The sequence below is a fragment of the Chionomys nivalis genome, chromosome 8 (genome assembly GCF_950005125.1).
Source record: "Chionomys nivalis chromosome 8, mChiNiv1.1, whole genome shotgun sequence".
Lineage (NCBI taxonomy): Eukaryota > Metazoa > Chordata > Mammalia > Rodentia > Cricetidae > Chionomys > Chionomys nivalis.
This window is the reverse complement of record NC_080093.1, coordinates 32,874,450-32,891,559: the sequence shown is the minus strand read 5'-3', so window position 1 is coordinate 32,891,559 and position 17,110 is coordinate 32,874,450. Positions and strand designations below refer to the sequence as shown.

Below are 17,110 nucleotides of genomic sequence, written 5' to 3'. Positions count from 1 at the left end.
TCCCCAATTTCGAACTCGAGCCCACTCTTCCACGGTGCTGGCAGCGCGCCTGTTCCTCCTGATTGGCTGCTGCTCCGCCTAGGTTTTACTCGCTCCGCAAGAAGGGAAGAGGGGATGGGGTGGGGAGGAGTTGGGAGAGAATTTTCTGGAAAAAAAAAAGTCGTGGAGAAGTCCACCCAGCGCTTCAGGCTAATGACCTACGGAAGGGAAACCTTTACTTTGACCCCTGAACGTTACTCAAATTACCTGGCTCGTTTTTTCTTTCTTTCAATCTTTGATTATTAAAACTCTACAGAACGGCTGTGTATTTGAGCTGCTATAAAGTCGATCATTTTACGCACACTAAAGCAAAAGGGCCCTTCCAAAACAGTTTGAGGACTTGTTACCCCGCCCAGCACGGTGTCTGTGTGGGGGTGCCAGAGAGGGTGTGGTCACCCGTCTGAAGACCCTTAGAAACCTTGGAGCGAGATGATGCCAGGAGAGACACACTCCCCGGAAAAGCTGGAGCCAGGCAGTCTCGGTCAGGCTGAGTGTGAGGAATGTGTCCCCATGCCAGAGCCTTTGCTCGCTTGGAGAGTTCTAGAACTCAGACAGGGCAGCACACAGTGAGCCCTCTCTCTATCCAGAAGTCGAGCGTGTCTTGTAGTCCAAAGACAGCCAGCTCCTATTTCAGGTCTTCTTCCCCTCTGAGACAGCGTGAGTAGGTCCAGAACCTTTCTTTCGCTGCTCAAGGTATCCCCCAAGTAGTCCTCAACTGGTCGGGTCGGGTCGCCAGAGAGTGGTTTCGGGGATACTGTAAGGACTGAGTTTGGGGCTCTCCCCAACCAGTTGGGGGGAAACAAGGACATTACTGTCGCCTCAAAACCCCAGTCACCCCTACCTTCCTTTAACTTGAAGCTGGCTAAAGAGAGATACCAAGAGACACTGGGTGAGGGCAGAATGGCTTCTGCTAGGTTCCTTTGTAGGAAAAGGGGTGACTTTTTTTTCTGCCTGTAAACGTTTTTTTTTAAAGCCTCCCCCGCACCTGTCACCACCGAAGTAACCCTGTTCGCGACGTCGCCAACAAAATAGAAACTCCGACTTCCCCCTGCGTGAGAATACAGAACAGATGTCTCAGTGTGTCTTACATCCAGCACAGTAAGTAACCGTCCTTTGATTGACTCTTGCTGGGTGGGAGGTGGAGGACACCTATCAGGACCCCCAGATTTGGAATCAGACACCAGCACTTTCTCAACAAGAACTCTGGCCTTCAACACTGGCCTTCGGAGCTTCAGATATTCACGCCTCAAATCGCTACGTGCACGCCAGAAGGAGCAAGCGCGTAGCCGTTTTTTTTCCCACCCCCTTCAGTATTAATACCTGCCATATCTTACCCAGTTAATTGTGGTTTGAAAACACTAGTGCAGCACCCAGAGGAGCCGGGAGTGGGTGTAGTCTAGTGAGGTTACTTTTGCTTGTAATCCTCCCCCTCCCTTTCCAATTTCTTTGATGATTTTTCCCATAAGTGCATAAGCTGCAGGGACTTAGTCGAAGCAGGCTGCTCCTCCTAAATGTGATTCGGACCATATGCTTTCCACATTCATTCCCGCATGGGCTTTCTTCTCTGAACTAACTGCTAACACGTTATAGTCACCTTGAAATTTCCTCTGCTATTTTCCAATTAAAAGCTTAATAGCCCTGGAAACGGAGTTCATGTGGTGAAGTTTACCATAGCCCCTTGTTCTGAAAGGCTTTCTGCTGGGATCCCATTACGTGCTCGAATAAACCCTTTCTGCAAACAGAAATGGGACTCGGGGTTGTCAGGTGTTGGGTTACAATAGACTTTGAGGCAGGGGACATTTTACCAACATAAATACAAACCTGTCCCTATAGGGAGATGTTGTCAAATACTGGGATATGGAAAACATTCCCATCAAATATGAGAAAAGGATTACCACGCTATATCAAATGAGTATTTAGATCTCAGCCCTCGATGTGCACTGGAGTGAAATGGGGCTCAGAACCAAATAATACCAGAATGTGTGAGTGGCATTGGGATGGGGTGGCTAGGTGACCCAGGAAGGAAAGGGGATTGCCTTGAGAATGAAAATGTCCCCCCAAACCTGGTCCAGAGCTCCTCTGCTTTCCTTCCTCGGAGAAACTCGTTACTCTTATATCCCCCCCGCATCCCTTTCGCTGACCATTTAGGAGAAATTCGGCGGTGAGAAAAGTCCATGGTCCTTGTGTTTCTGAGACACAGATCCAGAGTGAAACAGTCCAAGTTCCCAGGATAGTGTCCTTCACAGTTCATGAGAAGTGACTCCTATAGGCACCCGCTTTTCTGTTTCAGGCCCTATGATCCACGGGGGACCTCCGTCTCCCGTCCTCACAGTTTGCAAAATTCCTTCCACTTGCGGTGCTAGGAACCTGTTTTCCTGGCGAAGCATGGAAAGGGGTGAGATTAGGCTGGTGGAGTTTTTGGAAAGGGCAAAAGAAGGGAGTATTGGTCCCATGCAGCTTGTGGGATGGTCTCTAGAACCATCAAATCCTCCACACGTCTGAAACTCGGGTGGCTAATGGCATCTTGGGAAAAAAGGTACGCAACTATGTTTATATTCCCCGTCCAAAGTTTCCTTTTCAAATCACTCTTACAGGCCGAGAGCTTGCTGCTTGGATTGGAGGCGGTGCAGCCCTAGAATTTACAGCAAACCCAGCCGGCCAGCCGTGCTCTCCTTCTTGGCCGACTGTCGGGCACTGAGTTGGGCACTGGAAAGCGACCTTCCAGACGACTGTGAGCTCTGTGCAGTTCAGGGGTCAGGCACTGCAACAGAGTCGTTCAGGTTAACTTTCATCCACACCGCGAAGAGGAGAGCTTCATGTAGGACTCAGGAGCCGCCAACTTCCAAGACTTCCATCGTCCCCTACCACCTGAGCTGTTAACCGGTTCTGAGCCTACGTTGTATCTTGATTTTTGTTTGGTTGTTTTCTTGTTGGGATGGGAGAAGGCAGCTTTCTCTATGCGTATGCAGTGGTAGCTGAAACTGGACAAATCAATACTGCAAACAAGCAAAGAATAATAGACAAAGTTTATGCCATCAAGACAAAAAAGGGTTTATGCGGTCATCTTATACATGAGCCTCTTCCCACTCTCAAGGATTTTTATTAGTGGGGCCCATCCCTTATCCGCAAGTAAATCACAGCGCCTGTGGGATTTGAACTGGGCAATTCCGGAGCTGGTTTGTTGATTCAGTGACCGCTTAGGGAACAAGTAGATCATACTGGGTAACTTGGGGGCCACTAACGTGTCGAGTCTTCCGCTCTCCAAAAGTTTATACCATGCTTAAGGAAAACATCCACGAGAACACTTCCCGGCTTTCCAAGGCAGAGGTCTTTCAGGGCAGAGGTTGTTTATTTTAAAGACACAAGGAGATAGGTAGAAAAATAATATTATCCAGTAAAACGAGTTGTCTTCCTGAAGCCTAACAGATTTTTTTAAAAAAAATAAACATTCGTTTTCTTCCGCAGCAACGAAAGAAAAACTAGATTGCAAAATGAAATGAAGAAAAGAGTCCCTCAAATTTCCGAATCATCACCACCCCTTTCACTCCTGACATCTCTTTTTCGAAACTTAAAACCTAGTCCGCCCGGGGCCGACCTGCTGGTCACTCTCAATTTCCTCGCAAGCTCCGAATTGCTGAGGCCAAGTGTGGGTCTAGGGCTCAGTGCTTCCAGACCAGGCCTGGAGCACCGCGAAGAGGGTAAGGAAGAGGCTTGCCCGCTGGCTTGCAAACACCCACCCCCTTCCGATTCCCCCCGTCCCCCCCCCGCGCCCCCATCTGTCCAGCGTGCCGGGTGTACCGCAGCGGCGCAGTCCCTCCCGCCGCGGGAAGGGGTAGTGGAGAGGTGTGGGGGGGGGCTGTGAGCGCCCCCACCAGAGAGGCCGGGCTGGTTGCAGGTGGCGGAGAAGGTGAGGTGCCCGGAACCCGCGGGGTGCCCGGGAGGAGGAAAGCGTGTGTGGGGAGTGCAAGGAGGCTGGGACCCTAGGGGTGGGGGTGGCGGTGGGAGGGAGGAGGGGCGGGGGCAGCGGCGGAAGAGGTGCTGGGTCCTGCCAGGGAGGAAGGGAACCGTAGAGGGGCTGGCTCAGACCTTAATCAGTGCTCTCACCCGCTCTTTGCTGCGGCCGGAGAGTCTCGGCGCAGGAGGACCAGCGGGAGGAGCTTGCATCTTCAAGAGCCAGGGGACAGAGACGCGGCCAGCGTGGGGACAGGAGGGCCACCAGCCAGGAGGCTCAGACTGCGAGCGCCTCCGGGGCCAGGGAGACTGCCGCGGTACCTCCGGCCGCCGCCGATCTTCCGAGGCCTCCGGGAACAGGCCTCCCCGCTCCGCGGTTCAGCTCCTGTCGCCCTGCTGCCGCCGCCGGCCGGGGGGAGCCCTTGGGCATGAACGGCTACGGCTCCCCCTACCTGTACATGGGCGGCCCGGTGTCGCAGCCGCCGCGGGCGCCCCTGCAGCGCACCCCTAAGTGCGCTCGCTGCCGGAACCACGGGGTGCTGTCCTGGCTCAAGGGCCACAAGCGCTACTGCCGCTTCAAGGACTGCACCTGCGAGAAATGCATCCTGATCATCGAGCGACAGCGGGTCATGGCGGCTCAGGTGGCGCTTCGCCGGCAGCAGGCCAACGAGAGCCTAGAGAGCCTGATCCCGGACTCGCTGCGGGCTCTGCCAGGGCCACCGCCGCCGGGGGACGCCGCGGCCGCGGCCGCCTCGCAGTCGTCACCAGCCTCCCAACCGTCCCAGCCGCCAGCGCCACCTCGTCCGGCTGCCGAGCTGGCTGCAGCCGCCGCGCTGCGCTGGACCAACGCCGCCGAGCCCCAGCCCGGGACGCTGCCTGCGCAGCTCGCCAAGCCAGGTGAGAGCGTCGGCGGGCGGGAGTCAGCCTTGAGCAAGGAAACTTCGAGTGCCCTCGGGGATCCGTGTGGAAGGCCGAGAGCAAGTGTGCGGGGTGTTGACCGGGTTGGGCCTACCTCTCCAGCTGACACCCGTTCTTACTCCCCGGGAAAAGTGAGTCTGGAGAGTCTGAACCCGATGCCCCCGTGGAAGCCAGGAGCCCCGCAGAGAGGCCGGCCAAACAGCCTGGTCTCCTGGTGCCTTCTCTGGGTTGAAGGGGGGAACTTAACGTCAATTTTGCAAACGATTTGTAAAACGGTGTCTGGGGAGGTACGCCTTGAAATACACCGCGATGAGGCGAGTTTTCCTTGGGGAGGGGGACTCTCATTTGGGGGTGAGCAGTCAGGGCCCGGTGCTTTGCTATTTCTAGGTGAATCTTGCCTTGGTCTGGACACGGGAGCAAAAAGGCGCTGTCTTTAAATTAAAGGAGCTCAGATATTTTTTTAACTGGACTAAGAGGACTCAAGACTTAGAATTCGGTAGAAAAAAAAAGAGTTGCCTTTTAAGAACTAGAGATAAAAGGTCCCTGAAGTCTTCAAAGTTAATTATTTTTGTTGAACTACCTCTTTGGTCCTTTAATTTCCGCTTGAAGAAATTAAAAACAAAACGTGTCCTACAGTGGGGAAAACCTATCAAGTACTTTTCCAGGCTTGGGCGGCTTGGCCCGCTGTGGAACAAGGGAGGGCTTTCTGGGCCCCCTTGCTTCCTTCTGTTCTCCTTCCTCTCTGAAATACTTTTATTTGAGGTGGGATGAGGTAATGGGGGGGGGGAATTCTGAGCTCTGAAAGTGGGCAGATACCGATTTCCACCTAATTCAGTCATTCTGGCTCCTTCCTGAGTCTGGCTGCTCCGGTTTAAGCCTCTTCTTCACTTTCCTCGGAGGGAACTCCTGGCCCCTGTCAGCAACCAGAATTCATTGGATGTGAGTTCTGGGGTTTCTCCTCACTGAGGAAAGGTACAAAGGAAACAACAAGCCCATCTCTTCTGAACGGGGTGTCCTGGAATTAAGAGTGAAAGGCCCCAGAACGCTGTGCTGAACTGCTGAAGTTAAACACTCGCTGGTGTGTGGTGAGGTAGCTGGGCAGGCCGGTCCGGCCTTCTGACTCAGTTACTCTCTTTAGGTCTGAAGTTCAGAAAGCAGTTTGCCGACCCCATTTTTTTGTGGATAGTTAACTACAAGGGGCATGTAAATATTTCTTTGAAGCACTGCCCCCTGGTCTCCCCATAGTTGTGGATTTGCCCTGGAGAAGCTAGAGGGAAGAGGGTTTTCTGATTTTCTCCTGTCCTTCAGGTGAGACTATTTAGGAGAGTTTGGTCTCAGTTCTAGGGGTGACTCCATGCTGCGCTGCTACTGTCTTTTAATTTTCCATCCCAGTTTCCCTGGCTGTAGGACAGGAGTCCTCAAGAGTGGAGCAGAAATCTAAGTTAAAATTCGAGGTTTTTTTTTTTTTGCAATGCCCATTATGAGCTCCTCTTGTAGTGCCGGAACCTTGAGTTCTGTGGTCTTTGTTCAGGAGGGGATTCCTTCAGCATCATGTGGTCCTCCTCAGATTATTCTCTAAAATTTATGTAGTGTCACAAAACCTAAAACAAGCAGAGAAAGACTTGGGTGTGGGCAACTAGGAGGCCAAGCTGAAGCAACAGCACGGCCCAGGCTTTAGGAGAACAGAAAAGGGCAAAGAATTTCAACTGGATGAACCAGACTAGGTCCTGTTTTCTCTCACTTTGCTTCCGCAGAATCTTCAGGGGTAGCCTGAGCCTCTAAACTGAGAACAAGTAATTGAGAGGGGAAAAAAGAAGAAGAAAGATAATTTCCAGAGACTAAGCTGTAAGGGACCAAGGGTTCAGTTCCCAGCTGGTCACACCACATCCTTTGAACATTCACCAACTTTTGTTTTCTTTCATCAGTTGCATTCCTTTAAGGAAAAAAAAATCATCAGTTGGCTTGGGGGAGGTTTATCAAACAAAACTGGTTATGATTTTTTTTTCACTAGGAACACAAACAAATGGGTTGGTTCTATGCAACACATAAAAGGCAACTCTGTTGGGCGTCAACATTAAAATTAATTAAAACAACATTGAAATGGGGCAGTCAAATTAAAACTCCTGGCTGAGACCGCCTGTTGCTGTGATCCTGTACTTCTTTGCGATGGATTTGTGTGCGATGTGCTATGCATCTTTAGAAGCATATTAGATCTTCCCAGATAAATTAGTCCATTCCGCGCAGAGAGGAAGTGCGCGTGCGGCCCTGGGATGGAAGGGCTGCAGTCAGTGCTCAGTTCTAGTCTCTAGCAGTCAGCTAGCAAACCGCTCAGGTCTGCTCCTTCCTTAACTGGATTTTGAGAACGTGCTTGGACTTTTTTTTTTTTTTTTTTTTTTTTCTGCCGGGCAGAGGGACTCCCTTACATAGCTATGAAATGGGTTGTTCTTGAAAATGAGCACAGGTGCACAGAGTCTGGAATCCGTCCCTTCTCTGAATCCATGAGAAAAGCACAGTCCTTAAGAGGGTTGTTGGCTAGGCATCATGGGAGAATCCCCACACAGTTCAGGGAGAGACTTGTGAACACTAAAACTGGGTTTTCTAACTGGACGAAATCTTTCCGTAATCTTTCCTTCAGTCGTCTGAGTTTGAGTCCGCTTTCAATGTGAGTTTAAGATTCTTCTGACTGCTCTGGTTGCAGATTGAAATATTGTTTTAAATTGCAGTCTTTTTCTGCCTCGGTTACCTTCTCTGACTGACCTGTAGTTAATTAGATTTTGATTGTGCCCCAGTTTCTAACTTAGCCTTCTCTATAAATACTATGGAACTCACCTGCTCCGCTCCCTTTCTGTCACCTCTGTCCCTAGCCCCCTGACCATGTCGCAGGAAGCCTAGACTCTCACAGCAGTCTGGGCTTCTGATTCAGCAGACTTACCCAGTCAAGCCAGCTTTTCTGGTCCCTGGGCTCTGGGATCTAGAGATGGGGGAATTTAAGGGTCATGGCCAAGGTGAGACTCTGCAATCACAGGTCCCTTGTAGCTGGCTTCCTCATCACGGACTTTTCTTCTAGAGGAGGATCCTGGGTGACATAGGAAAGATCTGTGACTGGAGAATCCTCCTTGTGTCTCTCTCTCTCTCTCTCTCTCTCTCTCTCTCTCTCTCTCTCACACACACACACACACACACACACACACACACTCTGTATTATATGATGATTTTACATACATATTATATAATCAGTTATTTTAAATGCTCTTACAGGAAGTTTTTGGTTAGGGGTTGAAGGAGGAGGGTTGAATAGGAAAATGAGGTGTCCTTTATTATGAAAGAAAGCAAACATGGCAGCTAGAGGGAGTCGATTTTGGGAAATTGACTTTATTTTGCCTCCTACGGCACATCAGCACATCACGTTCATGATTGCTCTGGCTTCCAGCTCCAGTGCCATTTGGACTGCTCAGTCTGCTTCCTTAGTTTGTTTTTTTAATTCCACCAGAGAAATAGTTGGCCATATGTGTTAATGGCAAACTCATGAAAACCAGATAAAGAAATCTTGTCTGACTGTGCACCCAGAGCAAGGAAGAAGTTAATTAAAAGTCACCTGGGACATATACCTTTGGGTTTCAAAGCTTATCTGGCTTTAAGATGGCTTGATTTAAAGCAAGGAGCCTTAAGAAAAGCTAGATAAAAAGAAATAAGGGGACACTGTTACTGGCACTTGAACCTTTTCTTTAGAGCTCACTTCGGGTTAAGAATTTAATCCTCACCTTGCTAGGATGGGCTAGTTGTAGTGAGGTGGGAGCAAAGACTGACCAATGACAGGAGGCTGGCCTCTCTGGTGGCCCTGTCCCTGCATGAGGTGGCAGGGATCTCAGGAGTGGCTTATAATGGCCGTCTGGGCACGTGGCTTCCCTGTAGCAGCACTGCGGGTTGTCTGCTTACTCCCTCCACAGCTCCTTCCTCACCCGAGGACTCAAGCTTACGGGAACCTTTCCTTCTCAGTCCCCTGGGCCTCAGCGCCCTCCCTGCTTCTTCCTGGTTTGGCCTACCCCCAGGGGCTTTGAAATGTTAGTGTCTTGTCTGCTGGAGCCTAGGGCAGAGTTGAAGGAGAAATGACAGCACTCCTGTAGGAACCAGAGTCTGTGCCAGTCAGGTCAGGGGCCCCCCAGCCTGCTCCTGACATTGTAAATCTGGAGGATGGCAGTACTCCCCACTTACACCCAACTTTTCCTTTCCCTGATGGATGAACGCCAGGGTTTAAAAGATTACAGTAATCACAGGAGGACAGTGTAAATCGAATCTGATAGCAATAACTTTTGGAGAAGGTCAGGCTCAAGTGAAATGTTACCAAGCAACAGGCATTTTGTTTGCAAAATACAATCAAAGAGCATTGATGAGAAATTCTTTTCTGCAGCGAGTCAGCACTTTCTGTTAACAGCCTTACAGAGGGAAGGGGGGTAAATCTTCATAAATCAAAGGCCCTGCAGAACTTGGAACCTTTGCTGGTGGATCTGTTGCATTTCTTTCTGACAGGGAGGAAGAGTGCCCAGTGAGGACCATGTGCCTGCTTGCCTGCCTCCTTTCTTCCGTTCTTTCACCTTTTAACCTGTTGCAACCCCTTCCAGCCCTTAGCTACCCAGGTCCTTGGAGTCTCTCTGTGTAGCTTTGATGATATGGTAGGCCGGTGACTGTCACAGGACCACCCCTTTGTCATACCCATGTTCTTACACACAGCACCTCCGCTGTCCTCTGGCCCAAACAACACACTCTACCTTTCTGAGGAGGAGGATTAAAGTAGAGAGGTAGGTGACAGTTTCTATTTTGTTTTTTGGTTAAGCCATTTTTATTGATTGATTGATTGATTTGGTTACGCCAATTTTAAAGAGTAAAGCTGCCCTCCAAATAATGGTGCAGTATGAACAACTTAGAATATTAACTCTTGATTTCAGTTCCTAGTCAGGCTTGAATTTCAAGCTGACATCAGTGTTCTTCCGTTTTCCAGCAACTGTTGCTGTCTTTCACTCAGTGTCTTCATGTGTGAATACTTATAATATTTCCTCCGATGTGAAGATGTCACAGCCTAGCCTGCTCCTGGCCTCTGCACAGCTTGCTGTGTTGTATTATAAAATCCCAACAACTCAGCAGATGCTTTGGGGTTTTGCAAAAGATTAGTTACCTGGAAGCCCCAGTGGCCAAGGCAATGCTGTGATCACCTGTGTATAATCTTCCCCAGCCCAGTACCTAGCTAGGGGTCTAAGGGATTTGCGGGGATTTGTTAAGTCGGTGGATAAACAAGTAGTTGTACTTTGTAAATAGCAGCTGCGCAGGTAGGTTTATAGATTTTTCCTCTGCTTTCTGAAAGCTTCTGCCTTCTAAGAAAGAGATCAGACTGGAAGTTTGTAAGGCACATCAAGTCTACAATTGCAAGCTATACTTCCTCCAGCCCACCAGCCCTTACTAAGCAACACGTCCTCCCCAAATCTTCATGTTCCAGGATCTCAGACTTAGGATACTCATGTCTTAGGGCCTTGAGTGCTAGGATTGTAAGGGTGTGCAACTAGGCCAGGTTAAGAAAATCATCTTGAACCCTTTCTTATACAGTGTTAAACCAGTGTTGATTTTTTTTTTACAAGGCAAAGCATGAGTGTTTTCATGTACTGGCAGGCACACTCGCAAACTTTTTAGAACAAGATTATTATTCCCATTTAGTTCAAATTTCTGCTTATCCAGTTTTTAATGATTCCTCACTCCTAGTGTGAGATTAACAGGAAGCATGAAATGCTGCTTGGTTAAATGTTTGGCCCAGGAAGCCTCTGCATGGCTCCTCCTGCTATTGCAATGTAGACTGGCGTCCTTTGGAAGTGACCCACGTGGACCTACCTAGAGGTCTATGTCCCCAAAATCACAGGAGCAGATGAGATCCGACGATCTACATTGTACATGCATGTCACCCTTGTGGGGAGGGCAAGCCCTGTGACTTCTGAGTTACGAGAATCGTGCCATTGCTTTTGTCTCCTTCTAGGTGGTAGGTGGATTGAGGCCTCATTCACTGATTGGCTAGAATGTATAAAGCCAGTGACAGCAAAGTCAGAACAATTTTCCGTGTTTATGTGTTTGAGCATAATGTTTGTTTCACACATATGGCTGGCTTTTTTTTAACTATCTGAATACATTTTATTTTAAAGTTGTGGTTTGATATGAAGGAATTCAAAGAACGTTAGATTGTTCAAAGTGTAAGCTTTAGACCAGAAGAGACTTTCATGTGTTCATTTTTTCTCCTTAAATTTCAAAACAAAACATAGTTGTCATCATACGGCACACATGTCGTCACACGGAACATGTGTCACCATACGTATGGCACACGTGTCATACAGCACATGCGTCATCGCACGGCACATGTGTCATCATATGGCACACGTGTCATCATACAGCACATGTGTCATATGGCACACGTGTCATTGTACAGCACATGTGTCACCATACAGCATATGTGTCACCATATGGCACATGTATAGTCACACGGCACACGTGTCATCATACAGCACATATGTCATATGACACGCGTGCTTAGAAGGCGGAGTCGTTGTTTTCCAAAGAAAATGTGTTCTCCTAAACTGAAGCTCTTATAAACCCGATGAAGAGTTTGTTTCTGAGTGGAATGTATTACTGCTTCATGGGCTATGAAATGAAAGTTTGAATATTTGGTAATATTCGTTTTTTTATATGTTATTTAAAAAGCATGCCCTCACTTGTAGTGACTGGCCTGTCATGACAGGAAAATGATGTTACAATTTCATCTACTCTTTGAGGTCTTTTGCCTTCTTGTACAGTATACAGAGTTAAAACTGTCAGCTGAAATATGCCGCCTCTCGTTGTGTTCTGATTAGAGTCTCAGCTTCCGTACAGCGGAAGGCAGAGCATTGTGGGAACATTTCCTGTTTCATTTTCTCAGCTGAAGCCCCATGTTTCTAGAAAGGCCTTTGTGCTTTAGACAAACTCGAATGATTTCTACAGTTCATTTAGGGAAAAACCTGGGAATGTAAAGAAACACCTATTATTAAATTATTCTTTATTGCTGAGCTTAAATTTCACCCTCTGTAATTATTTGTGAGGGTCTGTGTTTATAGGAGTTTGCAGTGCCTTTAGTTTAGGTGCAATAGTAGACGTCATAGTGTTCCTAAATTATAGAGACTGTCTAATCTGCTTTTCCAAAATTAATTTTGGGTGAGGAGTTTGTCTTGGGGTCCGTCATTCTTAGTTCGGTCTGTTTTTGTTTCTTTGTTTTTGGTTTGATTGGGTTTTTTGTTGTTGTTTTGTTTTTTCGAGACAGGATTTCTCTGTGTAGGCCTGGCTGTCCTGGTCGCTCCATAGACCTGACTGATCTTGAATTCAGAGATCCACCCGCCTTGGCCTTGGCTCTGTTTTGAAACCCAGCGCCCTTGGGTGCTGGTGGACATCTGGCTTACACTTACCTCTCGAGACTTCGTGTTCCCTCTGGTGTATGATCCTGCTTCTCTCTCTCACAGTGCTAAGCTCAGTTGATTAGAAAGCCCTTAATTCATTCATTGATTCCTAGGCTTCCTACCAGCTTTCCCCAGTTAGCTGTAGTTTGCACACTGAGATTGGGAGGCTGATGAGCCCAGAAATCTCCCAAGAGTGTGGATGACTCAGCATAGGCCGCCTCTGCTCCCCAAGAAGTGCCCCACAGTGTACAGCCCACTGGCATGTCTAGGTGGCAGAGGCAACGGACAACACAAAGGGGAGGATGGCTTTGTCACCACGTGTCATTTGGAGCCTCCCAGTGACTGAAAAAGCTGGCAGCCATGTAAGATTGCATGAGGTATGTTCTGCAGAACTTGGAGAACAGTATGAAGGTAGAACTGTGTCCTGTCCATGTTAGAATCCTGCCCTTCAGTCCCTAGTTGATTGGGACACTGTATCTTCTGCCACCCTGGGAAACATAGATTGAGTAGCCAGAGCATCGATCCTAATTCTCCCTCACTACCCTTCTGGTCCTGCGGTTACCTGGAGCCTGACGTGAGCTGGGGAAGAGGGGTCCAAGCTGATGAAACGGCATTTCCTGAGACACTTCAGTGTTTGGATTTATTAAGGGCAGGTGAAATTTCGCCTTTTAAAACACGAAGCTTTCCACATTTCTGTTAAGGACCGCACAGCTGTGGGCTCTCAGGTGGGTAGATTGCTCACCAAAGTGTGTGCTCTTCACTCACATTTCTCTGCAAAAACAAAGAACAGCGAGCAGAGACGAGCTTCACCATCAACAAATTGCTGTGATATTCTGTCATGCTTTTCCTGTTTGATGGTAATGTAGATGTAACAAATTTTACCATTTACCATTTTGGGGTGTCACAACTTGGTGACATTAAACGCGTTTATGATGCTTTAAAACAGTCCCCACAATCCACGCAGAACCTTTCCTACTCTCGACTGAAACCCCATATTCATTACACAGTAACCCCGTCTCCATTCCTCTGGAACTACCCTTCATCCATCCTGAGTATCTCGTAGAAGTAAAATCACACCATCTCTTTTGTGGCCAGCTTATTTATTTAGACTACTGTTAAGGTTCATGTAGCAGATAACAGAATTTCATTCCCTTATGAGGCAGGATAATATTCCATTTTATTTATTCCTCCATATACTGGCAAACATGTGGGTTGCTCCAACCTTAGGCATTGGAGTCCTGTATTTGATGCTTCCCACACTATGCCTGACCCTGTTTTCTCTCTGTCCAGCACGTGCGTCTCATTTCCCCAAGTTAGTAAGTTCTCTGAACTTAGGCTTCTTGCTATTTTCCATGTTTTTTATTCTGTGTCCTTGTTTTGGCCTATTGCAGGTCAATAAATACTTAATGCTAATAATAGATACTAAAAACTCAATTTAGATGCCTAGAGATATATGGCACTTTAAACATCATATCTGTATTGCCTGCGGGAAAGTATTGAACTTATTTTTCGAAGTGCCATTGACCAGGGGTCAAAATCTAACTGGGTGCCCATTTCAGAGTGAACACATTGTCACCATCCACTCCTTCTCCAGGTTTAGGGACAGAGTGATAGCTGAGTTATGTATGGGGTCACAAGTCAGGGGAATACCTGGATGTAGGCTGGTTAGGATATAAATCTCCATGACCTTTTTGTTTGATTTTTGTCTTGTGTTTCAAGGACATGGAATTCAAATAGCTCGATAACTGGGAGATAAAAGCTGGGCCTGTTGTCGTAGGAAGCAGTAGGAGAGGAGATGTTAAATTTCTCTTGTAAAACTAGGTCTTTGGTGAATCCCAGAGTCATCACTGTTGAAAGCTAAAGGGGGATTCATTGTGTCGACTACAAATGAGCCCCACAATAGAAGCCTAATAGTTTTTAATTGAGAAAAAACCATCAGTGTAGTGAGAGTGAATTGGGATAACTATGAATTTGTATTAGATGTGGTTGAATGTTATGTGATTTGTTATAATTTGAGGATTTTTAAAAATTTGGCAATGGGTTTTCATTGGCTTTTCATGTACTTAAGATACCTGTAGTGCTAGAAAAATGTCTATCAATGGGCCTTTGTGTTAAGCTCTTAAAGTAAACAACAACATGTAGGAGGGATGCCTTCTAGAAGCTTCTTTGATGAAATTTCACCTCTGGCTATCTGCACACAATCAGGTTCGTCCACAGAGAGGCCTACAATGAGGCTATTCAGGCCTGAAGAGAAAACACAGATCCACATAGCTTACAACCTGACTACCGCCTCCCTGGGAGTGGTTTCTGCTCTGTTTTTCAGACCAGTTACTCTGGATTAAGCAGCCACAACTAGCACATTTTTTAAGGCTAAAAACCTATTTGTAGTTCGCTAATTAAAAAAAAAAAATCTATGTTCCTTTATTTACAGTTCTGTTAGAATTTACTATGAAATCCAAAGTACTCTCGCCTCTCCCTTTTGCTTATTTAGTGGGGCAAAGCCGCTTTCCTGGGTACTGTCTTCTTCTGTTAAAACGTTGAATTGGCAGCTGGTCTGTTTCATGGCTAGTCTCGGCTCTATGAAGGCTGTTCTTTGTAGTCTTTCCCCCTTCAAGTAGAATTTGGAATGTTGGACGTAGGTTCTTTCCACAGACTTCACTGACACACCGGTTTACACAAAGGCGTCCATCCACCTCTTGCCAACCATGGTGGGTGGACAGGGGTCTCTCTGCAGCTCTCAAGCCTTCCAGCCATTTCTTTCTCTTCTCTCGCACCTGTTTGTCATCCAGAATTCGACTTTGCTTGACCTTTAGTACAAGGCCCAGGCAGATGCGTTTGCCTGACTCTTCCGTGACTTTTTACAAGTGATCGCAAGGGTTGTATTTATTGCTTGCTTAGAAACTATACCAACTAGTTATTGTACATGGTAACCTGGTTAAAAGGGGGGAAAATCCTGTCAGAATTTATATTATATTATTATAATATAATAATATATAATATACTATCCAGTCCTATTTATATTATATTATATTATATATATAAATATATATATATTATAACATAAAACCAGCCCCATGGGGAGCAGGCGTGATTATTAAGTGCCCTATTGGGTGGTGTATACCAGGTGGTGATGGCCAGAGCCCCTTCAGTGGCCTTCTTGTGTCTCTGGTCTGGTTCTGAGCCTCGCAGCCCCTCTAAATGGGTAGCTAATGCTGTATACTCCAAGCTTTTGGAGGTTACTGGCTTATGTGGCCCTTCTGTGTTTAAGAGAAGCCTCCTCTCCTACCGCATTCCAAGGAAACCCTGACTGAGCCATCCTCTTTTGCCGACCCCACTTGCCCACCCCCATTTGCCAATGGTTTTTGCCTTCTTTAAAGACTGGAAGCCTGTTACGACCCATCGAGCCAAACTTCCTCATCCCAGAAGTCTGAGTAACTTTCGAAGCCCAGCAAAGCAGGAAGGGATTAACCCAGCTGTTCTCTTGTCTTCCAGATCTGACTGAAGAGCGACTTGGGGACAGCAGTTCAGCAGACAACGCCGCGGAGACCTTCAGTGACAAAGACACCGACCAGAGGAGCTCCCCAGATGTGGTCAAAGGCAAGAACTGCTTCACTCCAGAGAGCCCCGAGATTGTGTCCGTGGATGAAGGGGGATACGCCGTGCAGAAAAACGGGGGCAACCCAGAGAGCTGCCCTGACAGCCCCAAGTACCACGCGGAGCAGAGTCACCTTCTGATCGAGGGCCCATCGGGGACCGTCTCTCTGCCCTTCAGCTTGAAAGCCAACCGGCCACCCCTGGAAGTGTTGAAGAAAATCTTCCCCAACCAGAAGCCCACTGTGCTGGAGCTCATTCTGAAAGGCTGCGGGGGCGACCTGGTCAGTGCGGTGGAGGTCCTGCTGTCCAGTCGTTCTTCGGCTGCGGGGGCGGAGCGGACGGCCGAAGAGAGCCTCGTGCTGCCCTCCAGCGGCCACATCTTTGAACACACGCTAGGCTCCTACCCTATCTCTTCCTCCAAGTGGTCGGTGGGTTCCGCCTTCCGAGTCCCCGACACCTTGCGCTTTTCGGCGGACTCCAGCAACGTGGTCCCCAACCCCTTGGCCGTGCCCCTGCAGCATCCTTTTCCCCAGCCACCCCGGTACCCACTGATGCTGAGGAATACTTTGGCCAGAAACCAGTCGAGCCCCTTTTTGCCCAATGATGTCACCCTGTGGAACACCATGACGCTGCAACAGCAGTACCAGCTGAGGTCCCAGTATGTCAGCCCCTTCCCTAGTAACTCCACCAGCGTCTTCCGGAGCTCGCCCGTGCTCTCCTCCCGCACCACGGAGGACCCTCGGATCTCCATCCCCGACGATGGCTGTCCAATCGTGACAAAGCAGCCCATCTACACAGAGGATGACTATGACGAGAGGTCCGATTCCTCGGACTCCAGAATACTCAACACATCATCCTAAAGTGGGTGGTGACCAGGTGACATTTTGAGTGTGCTGGAACCCTGCCCCTCCCCCCAGGAGAGTCCACTAATACTATATACTCTTTCCTCCTGTTCGACGAAGTGACCGTGCTTGATAGTCTATATATTAGCAATAAAAACATAACTTATGTAATTTGCTGCACTTCACTGGAAAATGCCAAATAGGTCTGCTCTGTGGATTTAGCGCCGAGTGTTATAAATGAGTCTAAAGCCAAGGACTGCCTGGGGAGGCTGGGCCTGAGGGAGATTGAGCTGGAGGGTCAGCTTTACT

At 48.1% G+C, this 17,110-nt stretch overlaps 1 protein-coding gene across 1 annotated transcript; it reads left to right on the top strand.

Annotated features, from left to right (window-relative positions):
• Positions 1 to 4,418: 4,418 nt before the first annotated feature.
• On the top strand, positions 4,419 to 16,819 carry Dmrt3 (doublesex and mab-3 related transcription factor 3). Its single transcript, XM_057779937.1, has 2 exons — positions 4,419 to 4,887; positions 15,858 to 16,819. Exons 1-2 carry the CDS (start codon positions 4,419 to 4,421, stop codon positions 16,817 to 16,819), a joined length of 1,431 nt encoding a protein of 476 aa, XP_057635920.1.
• The last annotated feature ends 291 nt before the right edge of the window (positions 16,820 to 17,110 follow it).

Excerpts from the sequence above, each read along its gene's own strand:
- Dmrt3 (XM_057779937.1), top strand. The coding sequence starts at position 4,419 with ATGAACGGCTACGGCTCCCCCTACCTGTACATGGGCGGCCCGGTGTCG. Across the intron at positions 4,888-15,857 it reads TGCGCAGCTCGCCAAGCCAG|ATCTGACTGAAGAGCGACTT; the intron begins GTGAGAGCGTCG and ends CTTGTCTTCCAG.